General features: G+C 41.1%; 1 protein-coding gene across 1 annotated transcript; it reads left to right on the top strand.

The window, feature by feature from the left end:
* Nucleotides 1–2,357: 2,357 nt before the first annotated feature.
* Nucleotides 2,358–19,272, top strand: grm1b (glutamate receptor, metabotropic 1b; the record flags this gene model as incomplete). Its single annotated transcript, XM_080042139.1, has 8 exons — nucleotides 2,358–3,072; nucleotides 5,514–5,763; nucleotides 10,121–10,356; nucleotides 14,076–14,322; nucleotides 14,963–15,131; nucleotides 15,270–15,396; nucleotides 16,609–17,536; nucleotides 18,417–19,272. 8 exons carry the CDS (start codon nucleotides 2,358–2,360, stop codon nucleotides 19,270–19,272), a joined length of 3,528 nt encoding a protein of 1,175 aa, XP_079898265.1.
* Between the last annotated feature and the right edge of the window lie 99 nt (nucleotides 19,273–19,371).

Below are 19,371 nucleotides of genomic sequence, written 5' to 3'. Positions count from 1 at the left end.
CCATTTTTAAATACAGGAAGTGACGCTAGAGCAGAGCGGATGTTTTGAACTTCTTTGACTACATTTTTCATTACGTTCACTTTTTTTTCACTATTAAACATACAAAAAAAGAATACAAAAAAACTACTGCCGTATTTTACAATTTAGTATTTTTCCATACATGTGTTTGCTTTCATTATTTCAATATAATTTAGAACTTTTGATGATATTTAATATTAATATTTTCAAATTGTATTCAGTTTTGCTTAAAAAAAAGTTGTGATCATTGTAATTTTTATTTTATTTAAAATATATTCAAAATTTATCTTAACACAGAATAAATGCATTAATTTACTTATCATTAATCAGCTATTTTTTTATTTCTCCATTTCTGTTTTTATTTAATTCGTTTCTGTTTTAATCCTGTATAGTATTCCCTTTAGGTTTCAAGGCGCATGTATTTTATGGCCTTATTTTTCAATTGTGCTTATTAAACATATTCGTATAGCCTATAAGCCTACACTTAGGCCTACCTATATACATAGGCCTAATTGTACCAAGCGTGTTTGGAACAGTGGTTAAATTTGAGAAAAAAACGGGGTTAAATTCATTGTTTGTGTAGGCTACATCACTAGGTTCATGGTGTAGGCTACTTTTGTATTTTTTCAAATACAATTTAATTGTAATAAGTATGGTGCATGCGCAGTACCAAAAATAGGCCACACGGTGGCAGCAGATCACGATCTTTGTACGACTGCAGCGGTCCAGTGATGGACTTTCCATCACTGGTGTGACCGGCACGACGCAGCTGTACTAATTATGTGAAGTTTGACCTGTCTCTTTACAGTTTTCATTAAGAGAATTAGAAAAACATTCCACTTCACATAAATGTGGAACATTTATGTTAGCTTTTCAGGCGACAATCTCTCCTAAAATGCCTATATTTCCCCCATAAGCACTTGTATATTCTCCATCAGAAAATGCCATTATTAATCGGTGTTACATTGACTAAAAACACCCTCCCGACGCGTAAGAATTGTGGCTCAGAATCAGGGGCACTGCAGTGAGTGTGACCCGCTTTCAGAATGCAGTGAGGAAGAGGAGAAGAAGGGGGCACCTCATGATCAGTGCAGAGAGAGAGAGATAGAGAGCTTCAGTCCCACAGTGTTTTATCGGCAGAAGAGTCCAGTCTGGTTGCTTCAGAACAGATACAGACCTGCTATGTCTCGAATTCGTCTGGTGCAGGTAGGTAAAGTACTGCCAGTTACTACACGCGTTGCTTTGCAGACACGTAGGCGTAGCTATTGTTAACATGCACGGATATTCAGGTTGCTCTATTAATTAAGTCTAACCCCTTTAATTGGAATGCATGTGCATATAGATGACAATGATGGTGATGCATATTATGTTGTCCTGTAAATGACACCGGTTGTAGAGCTGCGACTGAAGAGCTAGAATCAGCTGTCAGAGGGTTACAAAAAAAATTGGGTTCAACTGGAGCACGTCCCAGTGTGTTTAATGTGCTTTGAGGCGTAAAAGTTGAAGTCGCAGGTTGAAATAGATAAGCTTGAATGAACGAGATAAGATGGGACCCGGAGCTACAGCAGAGGCAGCTGTCCGTGGTGCTGGAAACTCAGAAGGTTTGCCTGTTTTCCAGAGAAAACTTTTAATCTCTCAGATGGGGCATTTAGTTTCGTTAAAGCCTTTCTTATATGATCATAGGTGATGTCACTTTTTTGACGGTCCACCATGCACTTTATTGCAATAGGACTCCAATGACACTTGTCTTTTTGCATGCTTTTGATGCAACGTGTGTGTGTGTGTGTGTGTGTATCTGTGTTCACCATCCTTTGCATGAGGGAGGTATTCAATCTTTCAAAATTTTTATAATTATGATGTCACCGGCTTCATTGGGCCACAGCAGTATGACAATATAAATGAGCGTCACATGTAGAGCTGCCTGCAACAAAGATTATTGGTGCATACTACGTATATATGCTGATTAGTTTCTTCATAATTCGATTAATCATGTTGCTATGAAAATGTCAGTGACTGAATAGGACATTCTCAAATGACTTAGATAGATACAAAGAGTGGGGTCAAATCTTCACATTTGAGATGCTGGATGCAGAGGATGGTTTATAGGCCTATTTGTGCTTAAAATCATAACCATTTGTGTGTTGATCAACTCATTGCTTAATCGACTGCAGCCATGGTTGCATGTGTGAAAAACCGGCATTAATACTCCATGTCTCACATGCAGGGTGACAACAGTGAAGGCGAAGCAACTGAATGAACTGTCATGTATCCAAAGGTGGATTGACAACGCTCCATTATGGCCATGTGGACATGATTCTTCATTCAACACCTGTGGCACAATGTTGAATATGATTTACCTGACTGCCATCAGCATTGTGTACCTGCCTGTTCTAGTCTTCGAGGCGTTTGTGTTGTCTAAAAGCAAGTATGAGAGGTCGGTGGTGCCCAGCTCGGCCTCCCGCCTGGTGGCCAGGATGGACGGGGATATTATAATCGGTGCCCTCTTCTCTGTCCACCACCAACCGTCAGCCGAGAAGGTCGCGGAGAGGAAATGTGGAGAAGTCCGCGAGCAGTACGGCATCCAAAGAGTGGAGGCCATGTTCCACACCTTGGATCGGATTAACTCGGACCCAAACCTGCTACCCAACATCACCCTGGGCTGTGAGATCAGGGACTCCTGCTGGCATTCCTCTGTGGCCCTGGAGCAAAGCATCGAGTTCATACGAGACTCTCTCATCTCCATACGGGACGAGAGCGATGGTTCCAGGTGGTGCATAGAGGGGGTGCCTTCCAGTCAGCCGCCCCCAACCAAGAAGCCCATAGCGGGGGTCATCGGGCCGGGGTCTAGCTCAGTCGCTATTCAAGTCCAAAACCTACTGCAACTGTTCAACATCCCACAGATCGCCTATTCTGCCACCAGCATCGACCTGAGTGACAAGACGTTATTCAAGTACTTCCTCAGGGTGGTTCCCTCGGACACTCTTCAGGCTAGGGCCATTTTGGACATCGTCAAGCGATACAACTGGACCTATGTGTCTGCAGTGCACACAGAGGGTAAGACACTGTTTCTTTTTACAGGGGTTCTCAAGTGACTTAGTAATGCACCGACATGAAGATGTGGGACCCAGAAGAGACAGATGAAAAAGTGAATTGTCAAAATTGAAGCTGTTGTAGTACCCGTCTCAAGAGCACTCTTTAAGGTCTCAGTCTTGGAATTGATTGCATTTTTGTCTTGTCATGGTTTGAGATACAGAGAGGACTTGAATTTTATTTCAAGACCACAACTGCAGGCATATCACTCAAAACATACACACATAGAAACAGGATATGGCAATAAAAGAGGTGAATGAAGCAATCTTTATTGTTTGGGATTGTGGATCTTTCAGATCAAGTTGTGGAGTGCCTCAATGTCTCATGCAGTGTGGGACTTGCACTGGTCCTGGTCCTGGTTTCAATACACTCTGGTCTTGGTCATGACTTGAAAATCCAAAAGGAATCCAAACTTCTTGTTTAAAATAATAGTGTAATGCCCCTTTAATGAATCAACAGAATGGTCCTCTTTGTGTTTTCCCTTTCTGTTGAGGCAAAGGTAAGACACAAAGAAGATGTAACAAACCCAGGAGGAAGGAGTTTCCTGGCATAGCACACATTAATTCATCGCTTTGCTCCAAGATTCAGCTGTTGTTTTTTCCCTTGTGAATGACACTTGTAAACTGCTGTTCTGACAGCAGGTAGCTGCAGACAGTTGGTCTCTTGTGTCAGTGGTGTCTTTTGTGAGACTCATCTATATTCATTGGTAAAAATAGAGGGCGAATTCAGAGCAGGAAGAAGAAAATGGTGAAATGTAGAAAAAAATAAAAGCTAAGGCTTACTGCGGGAACACTGGCACGAGCCAAGGATGTTATTAATAAGCCTTGATTGTAAAGAGCATGTCAGAGCAAAAAGTCACAAAAGCGCAAACTGGTTTCGACCTACATTGGATCTTCTTCAGGGCATGACTTAAAAGATAATCAAACAGAATGAACTACTGTGATTCCACATATAGAATCCTAGAGGCTGAACTATGTCAACCAATCATATAGTCATATAGCGTGGGTAAAAAACATATCCTTTTCTTCTATATATGTTACCCTCGTTACTTTTTTTCTTGATTTTCCACAGTAACTTCTGGAGCACTTTGCATTCACCTGGAGTCTGCTAATTCACAACTGAGACCACTTGCGTGTCCTCTCCCAGTGTTAAATAGAAAATGGTGTTTTCTGTAATCCTTCTGAGGAGAACATAGAACTCCTTTTAAAACATCAACGTCCATGAAGAACAACTGCACATTACCAAGACACAAGATTACCTTTTACAGATTTTCCTTTTCTTTTCTTTTCTTTTCTTTTCTTTTCTTTTCTTTTCTTTTCTTTTCTTTTCTTTTCTTTTCTTTTCTTTTCTTTTCTTTTCTTTTCTTTTCTTTTCTTTTCTTTTCTTTCATTTCTCCCTTCAACAGTTTATGCAAGACATTCTCGGTTTTCTTGAAGATAACAACATGATCAACTGATTATGAAAAGTATCCAGCCCTACTGTAGTTGCAACCTGTGTGTGATCTGCATATAAATGTGTTGTTCTTTTTTCTAATTATCTAATTCACAGTCCACGGTCTTCTTATTTAAAAAGATCTGACTGTTGCGTTACTTTTCAACCAATCTTGCACAACACCAACAGACGATAAACTGGAAAAAAAAACATTTTATAAGCGTATAAAAGCTTATGATACGGATTTAAAAAATTAATGTTCAACCCACAGTTTAGAGCAAGAGCAAAATATGACATAAATACTTGAAATGCCTTTAAAGCAGCTGTTGGAATCCCATCTGTGTTTACACTGAGAAAACTGGAGTTTAGTTTGTGATACGCTGATAACAATCCAATCAAAACATGGCAAGCTTTGTGTGTTTACTGTGGAGATCTGTATCTCATGTTGGCAATACAATGAAACAGTGCTTTATACATTTTATTAGCAGTTTCAGAAGCAGACAGATGTCAACCGAAATACTGAATCTTTTTTAATCATTCCAAGGGTTCTTCATTTTCAGTTTTTTTAACCTTTTTATTTATACAGGTATATCCCATTGAGACCGAAGACTCTTTTGCAAGGGAGACCTGTTTTCCTTTCCCACGTTACCATTCACACACACATTCATACACCGATAGCAGGCTAACTATCGACATTCACACATTCATTGATGGTCTAGCACTCCCCTTGTCCTCAGAAACTGCTGCTCATGTCACCGTAACCCAGTTTGCTCTAGTGGCACTGCTCTTGTTTCCATTATAAGAAGTATGGGCACATAACGGGCCACTTAGAAAGCTAGAGGAAGAAGTATTTTCTCAGGAAACTGCTCCCGAGTCAGTTAACCAATTTGTAGAACAGAGTGAAGCCGTCAATCCAAACACATTGATTGTTTCCTGGCCCTCACTAACAGCTCCTCTTTCCTTCTCTCTGTCAGGTAGCTACGGGGAGAGTGGAATGGAGGTGTTCAAGGAGCTGGTGGCGCAGGAAGGCCTCTGCATCGCACACTCTGACAAGATTTACAGCAACGCCGGGGAGAGGCACTTTGACAGGCTGCTGAGGAAGCTACGCGAGCGTCTGCCCAAAGCCCGAGTGGTTGTCTGTTTCTGTGAAGGCATGACGGTCCGAGGGCTGCTCATGGCCATGAGGCGGCTCGGGGTAGCCGGAGAGTTCCTCCTAATTGGCAGGTTTGTTCGCACACATTGTTTGTTTTTACCCACGGGAGCTTCTATTTTTGGATGAAAAAGCAAACAACTTCTCTCTCAAAAAAAAAATGAAAATAATTCTTTCTGTCTTCTTTTATCTTTTTTGAAGTTCAAAGCTTTTTCACACATCAAACTCAGCCGACACAATAGAGATCAGGCTAATTAAAAGTCCAACTCAATAACATCAGAAATATTTGCCATATGATATGAAGATGAATGTAGTTGACAACTGCATTTTAAGTCTCAACAAAATCTCACCTAAACTCCTTTGACAACCGCACCTTCCTCAGAGAATATGTGGTTGGAGGTTCCCAGGTGTAAATGTCGATTTTCAACCTTCCATTTCTCTGAACGTTTTAAGGATTTCTCGTCCTCGTTGCCCTCATAGTTAAGACTGAAAATCCATCCATTCAACCCTAATTATTAAGAGAACTTTACTTCTGACATACGGCAGATAAATAAGAGTGTCTGAGGAGTTTGGTCCATGTACCATGTCTTAAAGTAGAAGTTCATATGACATCTTAAAAAACCATTAAGTTATTCATTTTCAAACTTGAAGACAAAAGTTGACAAAACAGTCTTACTACAAGGACCATTTAGCAGCTGTTATGGAGCTTTTTTTAATTGTAGGTTAGGTAAGGTTAGCTAATGTATTCATACAGCACATTTAAATGACCCACACACGCAAAGTGCTTTATAAATTGCATAATAAGATGATCTATGTCTTGATCAAATATAAATAATAATTCATTTAAAATGTTGTGTGTTATTTTCTGTGTTGAAAAAGTGATGGCACATATCATATTGTTATTTCTTATTGTGAATTTTAGGAGAAATGAGATGAATACTAATAATTGAAACACATGGAAAGATTAAATTAGACGATCATAACTCAACAAAAATGACACCATGATGTGTAGTAATGTAGTTCTACACTTTAATACACTACACTTGGGATGGATGGTACTATACGCAAAGTTCATATGGAAACAAAATGCTCCATTTTTTCCTTCTGGGAGTAGACTTCCTTTTTAAGCCGAAGATGCTTCTTTGAGTCAGTGCTGGGTGATGAATAATGCATCAAGGCATCGAGCTCTCCCCGTCAGATCCCAGGCAGGATAGGCTAATATGGGACAACACCTCCAGTATAAGCTGGGGAATGTGGCGTAGCTTTAGTAAACATCAAAGCACTTACAACCAGGCATTCCCTCTTTGTGGACTCTCAGAACACCTCCAGTCCTGGTATAGGGGTGAGTTGGCAGTGGCAGCACCTGGATCGAGGCTACTATAAGAGCTTGCCGTGGTGAATTTACTGGGGGCGCTTCATTTGATGTGTGGCTGATGAGAAGGAGGCACAATTTGTGTGTGAAAAAAGGAGAGTTTTAAAGCCTTAAACTTGCTCTGAACCCTTCCACTTAAATGTGCACTGCTGCTGAACTAGTCTCCACGGAAGATAAGGAGGGCTTTAGTTTGGGAGAGCAGTGTGTGCGTGCGTGCGTGTGTGTGTGTGTGTGTGTGTGTGTGTGTGTGTGTGTGTGTGTGTGTGTGTGTGTGTGTGTGTGTGTGTGTGTGCGTGCGTGCGCGTGTCTGTGTGTTTTTCTGGGTCAAGGAGGCGACTGAAAAAGGAAAAGTGTTTTTTTTTTCAGTTTTTTTAGAGCAGTGCAGTTAGCGAACACATGCAGTCCTGTGCAATGGGCCAATCGAAATTGCCCGAGGAGCTGGTCATCAGCCATCCATCTTTCTGCTGTGTGGAGGCTGAAAGCAGTGGCTGTTCTCACACCGCAGAACCCACACATCAGACGACAAGGACAGGCAACAACTCAAGACAGACAACTCACTTGATCAACTCTCAAGTGAAGCTCTCTTTGCTTCGGAAAAGATAAAATACGACATCTTTAGGTGTTACGATCTTGTTCTTGGCAAATACTTGACTTCTTATCTTTCATAAAAACATAATTTAGATTAGCATAAATATTCTTAGCTTGTAATTTCACTCAATAATGCCGCCTTAAATTCCTCCCTTAATTAAATGATTCACGGACGTGCGATGTATCAGATTTGTGTTATAAATCTGTGGGCAGTTTGTGTGTGTGTGTGTGTGTGTGTGTGTGTGTGTGTGTGTGTGTGTGTGTGTGTGTGTGTGTGTGTGTCTGACGTCAAAGCTGTAGGTGTTTGGCACTGCAAGTGTTGGACTGGAGGGAGTGTGATGCTGAGTAGCAGATGGTCAGGTACAGTTGACAGTCACAGTGGACGGCCATTGTAAGTCCATTCTTAGAAGTGTCAGCCAAGCCAAAGGTGCTTCATTGGCCTTATTTTTTTCTCTCTTTTTCTCTCTCTTGTTCTTTGTGTGTGCCAAATATGGGTCTGAGGTCAGGTAGCTGATATCTTTGTCTTATGGGTGAACGGCATTTTGTGTCCTAATGATTCTGTTTTTGTAACAAAGATTTAACACCAAAGCCGACTATGTTATTCACAGCAACCATTCAACAGAAAAACTATGCCTTTAAATCACAACGCTTCCATCTAGATCCATGCTTGCACAGTGGTTTACATGCTTATCCGTCTTGATTAGATCCCATGCGGCTTATTGCTGGTATAGAAATAACCAAGCTAAATTAACAACTGAAATGAAGGGAGGTGTTTTTTTTATACATTATTCAATTTTAAAAGAAAGAGCATTTGTCTCATTGGCGGGATCATTTATGTGAAAAGTTCCCATGCAGAAAAGACTTGCAAATAGTCGAGCATGTAAAAAAAACACAACCCTATAAATACAATCTCTGACCAGCAATACAGAATCCCACTTAAAAGCGTGGAGGGAGGGAGGGAGCTTGTTTCTCCCCCAGGCAGATTGCACTGCTACTGTATTAATCTGTGAATTCTCACCGGACTTGTGATTGTCTCTGTGAAGAACGTTTTTCTTTTTTTCTTTTCTTCCTCTTTTGGCAAGTACAGTGACGCCCCTCAGTATGTGCTTGTGTGTGTGCGTGTGTGTGTATGCGTGTGTGTGTGTGTGTGTGTGTGTGTGTGTGTGTGTGTGTGTGTGTGTGTGTGTGTGTGTGTGTGTGTGTGTGTGTGTGTGTGTGTGTGTGTGAGGGAGAATCTTCTTTTCTGCAGTATTCAGCCTGGGGCTCGTTATAGGCTGCATGTAGCTTCAAACGTTGACTTTGTCACAGACTTTTAGTCCTTCAGCTGCATTGTAAAACAACTATTTTCCTTTTGCCAGCTACTGATTACTTTTTGTCACTTTGCAGTCTTATGCAGTTTTTTGTTTTTAATTTGCTTGAGGTTAATTTTAAAATCTGAGTGAAAATATTGTATCTCGACAGCCTTGGCAGCTGTGCTGTTGTCAATCCATTGAACTGATTTTGAAAATGCATGTCAGACAAAAAATAACCCTAACCCTTTACCGACCCCTCAGCCAATACATGGGCATGTAATCCTGTGAGTTACAAGAACGCAGATTGAGCCTCTCATGTATTAACATAACATTGTATTCACAGCAAGTACAGTGACGCCCCTCAGTATGTGTGTGTGCGTGTGTGAAGAACATTCTTGTGAAAAACCCAGAAAAATAGCATTTTGATGAAATCTCCGGAATCCTCAAATACTAATTTGTGCCATGTTTGAGAAAAAAGATGTATTTTGACCTCTTTCCTAAAATGTGACAAGTAAGTTGGTAATTGGAAAAATAAGTCTGCAAGATTAAAGGGAAAAAACACAGAAAAAAAACATAAAAATTGAAAAATCGCCCTACTCAGTGGCCACTCTAGACACATCTAGGGCTTTGCGGATAAATTGTCGGGGTCATCAATCGAGTTGACATGGACTTCTTGCAGAAAAACAAATCAATCAGCCAGTGTTGTACTGCAGATGTTTTGTAGTTATATACAATTTACTTTACTGTTAAAAAGGCCTGCAAAAAGTCTCCTCAAAGTAGGCTGTGTCTCTTAAATGCCAAAAATCATCATTGTTGGTTCTGGTTGCATTGCTGGACCAACCACACCTTTAAAAAATACCCTTTAAGTTTTCAGTGATCATATAACCTGAGTGACACTTAAACTCACCAGTTTTTGTTTGAATTGGAAGATAGAATCGCAACTTGGAAAACACTCCAAATAGCAAATAGAATATTTTGTCATTCGATGTATACGTTTTTAAGGACGGTGATAAAGAAGTAAGTGTTGTAAATGACATACTGGGTTTTTCAAAGGTCGTCAGCTTGATATTTTTCAGGTGAACAGATGCTTAGCTCAGTGACCCGAAGGTAAGGTCAACGCATGAGAGGCACAGACATGGTGCTGGTTCTACTATACTTGACGTGTCTTCCCCTCTGCAGTGACGGCTGGGCGGACAGGGTGGAGGTGGTGGAGGGGTATGAACAGGAGGCAGTGGGCGGCCTCACTGTCAAGCTGCAGTCTGAAGAGGTCTCCTCCTTCGACGAATACTTCCTGAAACTTCGTCTCAGCACAAACACACGCAACCCGTGGTTCCCCGAGTTCTGGCAGTACCGCTTTCAGTGCCGCCTTCCCGGACACCCGCTGGAGAACATGAATTATGCACGAAACTGCTCAGGTAGCTAAAACAATTCCTCATACAAATGTGATGTTTCCTGCAGTTTTTTGTTATTATCTGGTGTACATATTTATGCCAGTGTGCACATCATCAGCCCTGTCTTTTTTGAACCGTTTCTGATGTGTGCAATGCCCAGAGGCACGATGCCAAAAGGCCTCAGTAAACTGGAACACATTCTTCAATTATGTATCAGATTTGCCAGAGGGTAGATTTCTCTCTCCGAGTCTATCCAATAACATTTCTTTTCATATTGTCCATTTTCTGTGACACTTGGCTTTACAGAGGATGATGATCTAGGTAAATTAAACCCTTTTCTTTTCCAAAGGAACAAAATAAATGCATTATTTTTGGTTGCTCGAAACAATGCTCAACAAGCATGTTTTCAAAACATACTTCTTTTCTACATACTCTTCATACGTTTCTTTTAAAAATACATTGACAGAATAAATATATTTACGTTTTCAATCTTCATTTATGAGATTGATGCTCCCTGAAACATCCAGTATTTCAAAAAATGTATTAAAAATGTATTTCAAATTATTCCTATTGATAAACGTAAATATAAAACAATGCATGCAGCAAAACACAAAACTATTTTTATACTTTTCAGTTGACAGCTCCCAACGTCCTTCAAGTAAATTTGTTTTTCTCCCAATGCCTGTATTTGTTTTAATAATTTATTATTTTTCTTCGCAGCGTTTGCACATTATTTATAAGAATAGAGCCTTTCTTCTTTACTATGCACATATCATATCATATCATATTTTGATAGCCGTCATTAGGGTATTAAGTTTGGAGATAGAGTTATTGTTTGCTGTCCTGTCACTTTCTATTGTTTTTATTTTATCGTTTATATTTGTATTTACTTTTTCGGTGTAGAACTCCAAGACGGTGAGTGAATCCCTCTGAATGGAACTGTATTGCTCCTCACTTTGGCAATATACATAGAGGTTGACTGATATTAAGTTTTTATATCACATATTGTGATCATTTAATGGTGTCAGTTTATGTTATCAATATATTTCCCACGTCGAAATGCACTATTAATCTCAGTCAACATCTACTATATGAAGCTATTGGGATGTTTTGAATATATTTTGTCCTACTTTGCAGTGAAAGCCCAACATTTAATTCTGACCCGCTCTCACACCTTTTGTGGCCTGAAACTTATCGTATCAAAAACAGCCCAATAACATTTGAGTGAGATGGTAACTGGCTGATCTGGCTTAAGTTGCATGTAAGAAATAGTGAAGCCATATTGCTACAAATGACTCTTGTATCATATTTGGACGGAGGAGGTTTCAATTGTATGAATCCAGACGTGCAGCTGTAGGTCTTCTGCTTGCATGCTGACATCATGACACCCTTTCATCATAACTTGAAGCTCCCGCATCTCAGCGAAGGAAGGCAAGTGTCAAAGCCAAGGAGCTGTTAAACTAGGTCATCACCAGCGGTTCCACATCGGACGCTCACCCAGCTGCTCACCCCACTCAATTTACTGTTTATGTGTTTGTGTTGGCGTACACAGTCGCTTTCCCAGGGGTCCTTTTATTTAACAACCATTACTTGATTTAACACACGAGGAAAGAAACACCGACAAGCAATAGATGATGGTCATAAAGATTGTCTGCTTCATCTATCATGCGGTTAGATGTTGTCAGGTGCAGCAGTGGCTGAATCTTCTTCAGAGGAAAATAGGTAGCAACTGAGAATGTGAACGAAAAAATATGATTTGGTATGACTTTCTGAATCCTTTAAATAGTTTTATATGCAGCATAATATCTTAGAAGCTCATTATAATATCATTATCATTTTAAAATTGTCCTTGAACCATCTGGCAGTCAATTAAAATATTTAAAGCATACACTCACAGACCACTTAACAACAACACTGACAGTATGACTTGCATTTTTTAATTTTGTATTTTACTTACTGTATTATATTACAGAATTTGAAGAAAACAAAATATTATATATGCTGTATATATGAGCATGATGAATTTAAATTAGAATAAAGTTTTTTTTATCTAAATTCGACAAAGGACAACAGAAACCTGATTGTTTATTATCTCCTATCATTTCAAATGATTATCCCCTCATAGCCTACAGAGCTAACAAGTAGTTATTTAATCTAATCGGAGTTGCCGTATAACATAGAGAGCTGTGTAATTAATTACCATAACTTTTTAAATTATGCATAATAACATTTACCCCATATGAAGACTGTGGGATCACATTTAAAGCTAACAGTGTATGAAACATAATCTCGATGAATAATGGAACTTTCAGTCACTATAATCAAATGTCACGGTCATATTACAATATTATTGCAGCATCCATTAAATCTATTAAACTGTGGTCATGATGGTCCCCTAATTTCCTATATATTCTGTTACATTTGGGCGGGCTGTATCAGTTTCCATCAGATATTACATTAGCAGTTGCTGCATCACACTCCACTACCTTTGCATACAATATGACACAGTGATTTTGGAGCCGATTCAGGGTTTTAGGGACGGATGAAGAGCAAGAGCCTCATTTCCAATTCATCAATTTGCCGTCCTATTAGCGATCATAGACCGCGTTTCACTATTGTAGATTAATATTCATAGGCAGTGATCATTCACTAGCAGAGAGTGCTAATGGTAGAATTTGCTTTACCGCCATGATCATTTTGTAAATGCTCTAAATGTAGACGTGTGAATTACAGTGAGAGGTGTTGCTGCCTAATGAGGATTTTTTATTACAGGGGGTGCACAGTTACAAAGATTTAGATAGATTTGCTACCAAGTACATTTTATGTACTGTATATAGCCCGAACAAACTTGGCTTAAAGAGAGGGCAAAGGAACCTGACAGGTACCCATCCGAGGTGAAGTGCATCCCAACCTTTTGGTTTCACTGCTCAAGAGGGCTTTACAATCAGTACAGCATATCACCTATGAAAGTGCTGATTTTATAAGCTTTGTCTGTGCTCTGGCAAAAGGTGCTTTCCTCCAAGGGAAGGTATATAAAAAGGACTTGCACACATACTTGGTCCACTGTTTAACCTAACTGAATTGAATGCACGGTGTAGCTCTTAGTAATAACAATAAGTTGCCTTCTTACTTTAACACAAAGCAACAACAACAAAAAACTGCTGACTCTGCTTCTAGCTTGCATTGCACTGAACTGATAGGGTGTGTTTTGGACATCAAACACTGTTTGTATCCAAATATGAATTGCTCATTCACTCATCCCATTTTGTCTGAGGAAAAACAAAAAAATACGAACAGAAGACATCAGAGCCAAACTCATGAGAAGAGTTGCTTCAATGATCTGCCTGAGGAAACCCAATCTCAGCGGCGCAGTATTTTAGACCAAATCTAATTGAATCCTGACTCATGAATGCAGAAATGGATAGTCTTGCCATGGTAACAAGGTTCCTTAGAAGCCATTTTTCTGAGGCTTCCAATTCTTTAAAGCAGTTTCCCATGGAGGCAAAGAGGCGTCTAGCTTGCTGCCTTTATTGTAGGGAATAATTACAAGAATTTGTGCATCTGTGAGCACCCTATCACTCCTTTGTAATATGTCACATCATGCCAGTCACACCTGTACAGCACACCTTTAGAGATATTTAGAGAAGGATTCTGACAGCACACAACATGCTACCGCTTGCACCTCCTATAAGGCGTTTCCTTTAAAACGACATATCCTCACCGTTCTCTCTCATGTGGGGCAGGTTATGAAAATCTGGAGGACAATTACGTTCAAGACAGCAAGATGGGCTTCGTCATCAACGCCATCTACGCCATGGCCCACGGTTTGCATGACATGCACACCCACCTCTGCCCAGATCAAGAAGGGCTCTGTGATAACATGATGCCCGTCGATGGAAGCCACCTGCTGGACTTTCTCCTCAAGACGACCTTCACCGGTGTTTCCGGAGAGGACATTTGGTTTGACGAGAACGGCGACTCACCTGGGAGGTAAAAACATACTTGGCCCTTACATTCTTCTAGTAATACTGTATTGTGAAAAGTGTAGCTATTTATTTGTATCAGTGTTGTAGTCATCACCACCTAAGTTGAGACTGAGTCAAGACCCAGATTGGTGCAAGTTCCACACTACATGACACACTTTGTTTTAAATTTGGGAACATGCAAACAATAGACTCTCCTTAACATGAATTTGAAAGTTCCACATTCTCACAAAGACACTCACACAACTCTAATTCAAATTTATTTTTTATTTCTAATACTTTATATATACAGTATGTCCTGACTGGTCTTGAAATAAAATCCTCTTTGTCTGAGACCGAGATTCTGAGATGAAACCGAGACCTCATAAAAGTGGTCTACAACACTGCCTTATTTATACATATTGCATCATGGAAAAGGGTTTACGGTTGAGACCTTTTTGAAATTCCAGGGGGAGTTTGTATTGCAAACCAGAGAGTAAGAGATGAAAGCACCTTAATTCATCACCTGGCAACAAAAAAAAATCCCAGAGTCACTTGGACCAATCAAGACCCTGACAGTTTCCTTGGTGATGAAATATTGCATTTTTGGCAGTAAAACTTTGTTAAGTCCTGTCCTTTTCTAACTTTTCACGTCTATCCACCATCAGGTATGAGATTATGAACTTCCAGCATGTGGAGCCCGGTGTGTACGACTACATCAACATTGGCTCGTGGCATAAGGGGACACTCAGTCTGGATGAGGAAATGCTTCAGATGAACCGCAGTGACATGGTCCGCTCCGTCTGCAGTGAGCCGTGCTCCAAAGGAGAGATCAAGGTGAGGGACAAATCCTGTAGATTCTGTCCTACTGGTGAAATGTTGTTTACACATGTTTTTTTGCAGTCGTAAGTAAGTGATTTAGCCATTAGCTTCATAACTTTTTACAACAACTTTTTTACATGTTTTGACAACCAGGTGATCAGGAAGGGAGAGGTGAGCTGCTGCTGGATCTGCACTGCCTGTAAGGACAACGAGGTGGTCCAGGATGAGTTCACGTGTAAGGCCTGTGAGCTGGGCTGGTGGCCTGACGAGGAACTGGAAGGTATGGATTCTAGTCTTTACTCATCTTCATGTTTGCCTGTGAACTCTCTCACCTGCCTGAAACAGATTAGAAACGCTCCTGTCCTGCTTTTTTAAAGCTAAAGAAATGCCATGTTATACTTACACGTACAAGACAAGTTCGTAGTTCAGAGCTGCGACTGCCTAAAGTCTAACTGTTGCTTTAAATCACCCAAATGGCATTTCTCTGCTAAATCCATTCACTACCGTAACCGTCATCTGATTAGAGCAGAAGAATTGTGTCCTGCACTTGTACCATTTAAATTGAGATTCATGTTGGTTACTTCAGGGGCCACAGGCTGGGTTCCTGTTGCATGATTTAAGCTTTCAGAGATAAAAGGAGATTTTTTTAAAGAGCAATTACAGGCTTTATAGAAAGTTAAGTTCCTCCAAGCTTTTACCACCCTCCTCCACCTGCACAGTTTGTCCTGCTAAAAAATAAAATTTGCAGCGCCATTTCACAAACCTGTCCTGTCCTATTTTCATTGCTTTCCCATGACACCTGAGAGCCATTCATCATCTTCACCGTTTTATCCGACGGCAGCCCTACTTCACTTACCACTCTTCTGGCCCACTTTCAAAGGCCTTCTGTGCTGTTCAAAGACAAGACACTTTTCTAATAGGATCAAAGTGCTGTTTCATTTTTTATTTCTTATCCTCTCCCCCACAAGACCTTTAGCCAAACACGGAGATGAGAAAATGTGGAACACAGGATGGATGACGCAACAATTATTCTTGGGCAGTTTTCTAACCCAAACCCTCTTGCCCTTATATCATAAACAAAAAACAACAAAAAACTTGATTTTCAAAGTGTGTTATTGACGTTAGGCGGAAAGGACATTGGATCCTTGAAAAACGCAGTGATTTACTTTGTCCTGCTGCATTGGCCCCCTTCCTCCGCTGGCTCTAACCCAGCCTGGCCATGGCTGAGTAGAAAGGGGTTTATTTATAGCTGAGCTAAAAACCTACTTTGAGAGTTACTGTATTTTTCTCGGGCTAAAATGCATTTGATTAATCCTAAATGTCAATCTCAAACTTTACATTTAATTATTCTCAAAATCATAGTTGATTTAATCCAAGTGTATCTAGAAATCTCACCACAAAGCTGATGCTGAAATCATGAAAAATATATGAGCTGCTTTTAGCATATTGTTGGCTATGTGTTTATATATTTATTTATTTTCCCCCTGTTCAGGTTGTGAGCCAATCCCTGTGCGCTACTTGGAGTGGAGCAACCCAGAGTCCATTATCCAGGTGGTGTTATCCTGCGTGGGCATCCTGATCACGTCATTCGTTGCCTTCATATTTGTCTTGTACCGGGACACGCCCGTGGTCAAATCCTCCAGCCGTGAGCTCTGCTACATCATCCTGGCCGGGATCTTCCTGGGCTACCTGTGTCCCTTCACCCTCATTGCCCGTCCCACCGTGGTCTCCTGCTACCTCCAGAGGCTGATGGTGGGACTCTCGGCCGCCATGTGCTACTCTGCCCTGGTCACCAAAACCAACCGCATCGCTCGCATTCTGGCCGGCAGCAAGAAGAAGATTTGCACCCGTAAACCGAGATTCATGAGTGCTTGGGCTCAAGTGGTCATCGCCTCCATCTTGGTCAGCGTTCAGCTCACGTTGGAGATCACCCTCATCGTCATGGAGCCTCCAGAACCAATCAAATCCTACCCCAGCATCCGAGAAGTCTTCCTTATCTGCAACACAAGCAACGTGGGCGTGGTGGCCCCTCTGGGCTACAACGGCTTGCTCATCATGAGTTGCACCTATTACGCCTTCAAGACCCGCAACGTGCCCGCCAATTTCAACGAAGCCAAATACATCGCCTTCACCATGTACACCACCTGTATCATCTGGCTGGCGTTTGTGCCCATCTACTTTGGCAGCAACTACAAGATCATCACCACTTCTTTCTCTGTGAGCCTCAGTGTGACTGTGGCCCTGGGCTGTATGTTCACGCCAAAGATGTACATCATCATCGCCAAACCGGAGAGGAACGTGCGCAGTGCATTCACCACCTCTGACGCAGTACGCATGCACGTAGGCGACGGCAAGATCGCCTGTCGAAGCAGCAGCCTGCTCAACATGTTCAAGAGGAAGAAGAACGCTGGAAACGGCAGGTAGGTTCAGTAATTGAGTCTGTGAGTCCTGCTCCTGAGGCACCTCAGGGATGCTGGTTTTACTGTAGGGAACCTGACGTCTCACTGTATTCACTTTCATAGGGACACCTGTTGTAGAGTGTGACGGATGTAGGTCAGTGCTCAATTCACACAGCCATTTCAACCTCTGAACTGATGGTAAAATTAAAACAAGCATCTCTGTGTGCTAAGGGATCACTAATACAGAATACAGGGTTTCTGCAGGGTTCACAAAAATGGTATGAAAGACTTTTTGAGAGTATTTCAATGCTATATAAAATTCAATTTAATGGCATTTTTATGTCCTTAATGATATGAATGCAAACTGGACCCAGATAAGCGTGAAATGGATTAAGCTATTCACTATTAAGTTTGTTTAAATACTTGTTAAATCAACCTTTATGGGTCAGTGACTCTTTTTAGCTGCTTTAGCTGCAGTGTTGACAGTGTTTGCAGTAGACCTGATGGTTCTGATTCACACTCCACAAAAGTAGACTGAAAGCCTTCTGTTTGCACAATTTACTCTTACAAAATCCTATCAATCTTATTTTATCGTTTGTACGTCTGTAACGTCTCCTGACATCTGCAATCAGATACACAAAGTAACTACTGGCTATGGCAGGCTAAAGGAAATATATCAAGTTTTTATTTTAATATTTCAAGACCTGCAGAAGCCCTGAAATATTACTTGAAATAAAATATTATTTTTTTAAGTAAATACTACTTTTTTTTCTTACTCATCTTAATTATTATTTTCATAATTATTTTTTAAATGAACCAGAGATGCTGTTTTTATGCTTTTGTCTCCACTTTTTTTTGGGTCCCTGTGAAGTAACACAAGCCGTCTTTATTTTGTTCATAGTTCTAATGGAAAGTCTGTGTCATGGTCTGAACCAGGTGCAAGACATCCTCCCAAAGGGGATCATATGTGGCACAGACTGTCAGTGCATGTGAAGAGACAGGAGGCCGGTTCCAATCAGATGGCCGTCATCAAACCCTTAACTAACACCTACCAAAACAGAGGCCTGGAGTTCTCAGACCTCAGCACTAAGACACTGTACAATGTGGCAGAGGAGGACGAGAGTGATCCGGTCCGATACAATCCCCCCGCCACTCCCCCCATGATGATGATGGCCCACGGGCAAACTCCTTCTTGTGGGCCTATAAGAGACAAGATGGAACTTTATACCTCCAAACAGCCAAATAGCATTATGCCCCAACAAATCATCGTGGAGTGCCCACGTGTACATGAGGAGACAATGGTTGGTAAATTCAGCAGTGATATCCCCGAGCTCAATGCTATGATAAGCATGCCCGCGGCTGTTAGCGGTGGCATGCCCGTTTATCACCAGGCCCACCTCATCCAGCATGACCCGGTTCTGCCCATGTTCCTGGACCTATTTGACGAGGAACCCACCTCCCCTTTAGAGGAGGAGGAGGAGGAGGAGATGGAGAATGAGCAGTTTGGCCTCCTTCAAGGCTACATGTACAACAACTCCAAGATTCATGATGACGAGGAAGAGGACTTGGTTGGGGTTAAATTAGCCCTGGGGGAACCTCTGGCTCTGATGCCTCCGTCTCCTTTCCGGGATTGCGCCCGCCCTCCACCGAGCCCCTATCCCAATTCACCTGTGTCCGAGTCGATTTTGTGCAACCCCCCTGTGACGTATGCCTCAGTCATCCTCAGAGACTTGAAACAAAGCTCCTCAACTCTGTGAGGACACTCACTAAATGTTACCAGGTGTACTATATTGTAAAGGTAGCCTAATGATCACTTGTGCTGTATACAGTATGATGATATATAAGGAAAAACGTCA

The sequence above is a fragment of the Ammodytes marinus genome (assembly GCF_949987685.1).
Source record: "Ammodytes marinus genome assembly, chromosome: 15".
Classification (NCBI taxonomy): Eukaryota; Metazoa; Chordata; class Actinopteri; order Uranoscopiformes; family Ammodytidae; genus Ammodytes; species Ammodytes marinus.
The sequence above is the reverse complement of the archived record's forward strand: the minus strand, read 5'-3'. Positions and strand labels throughout refer to the sequence as shown.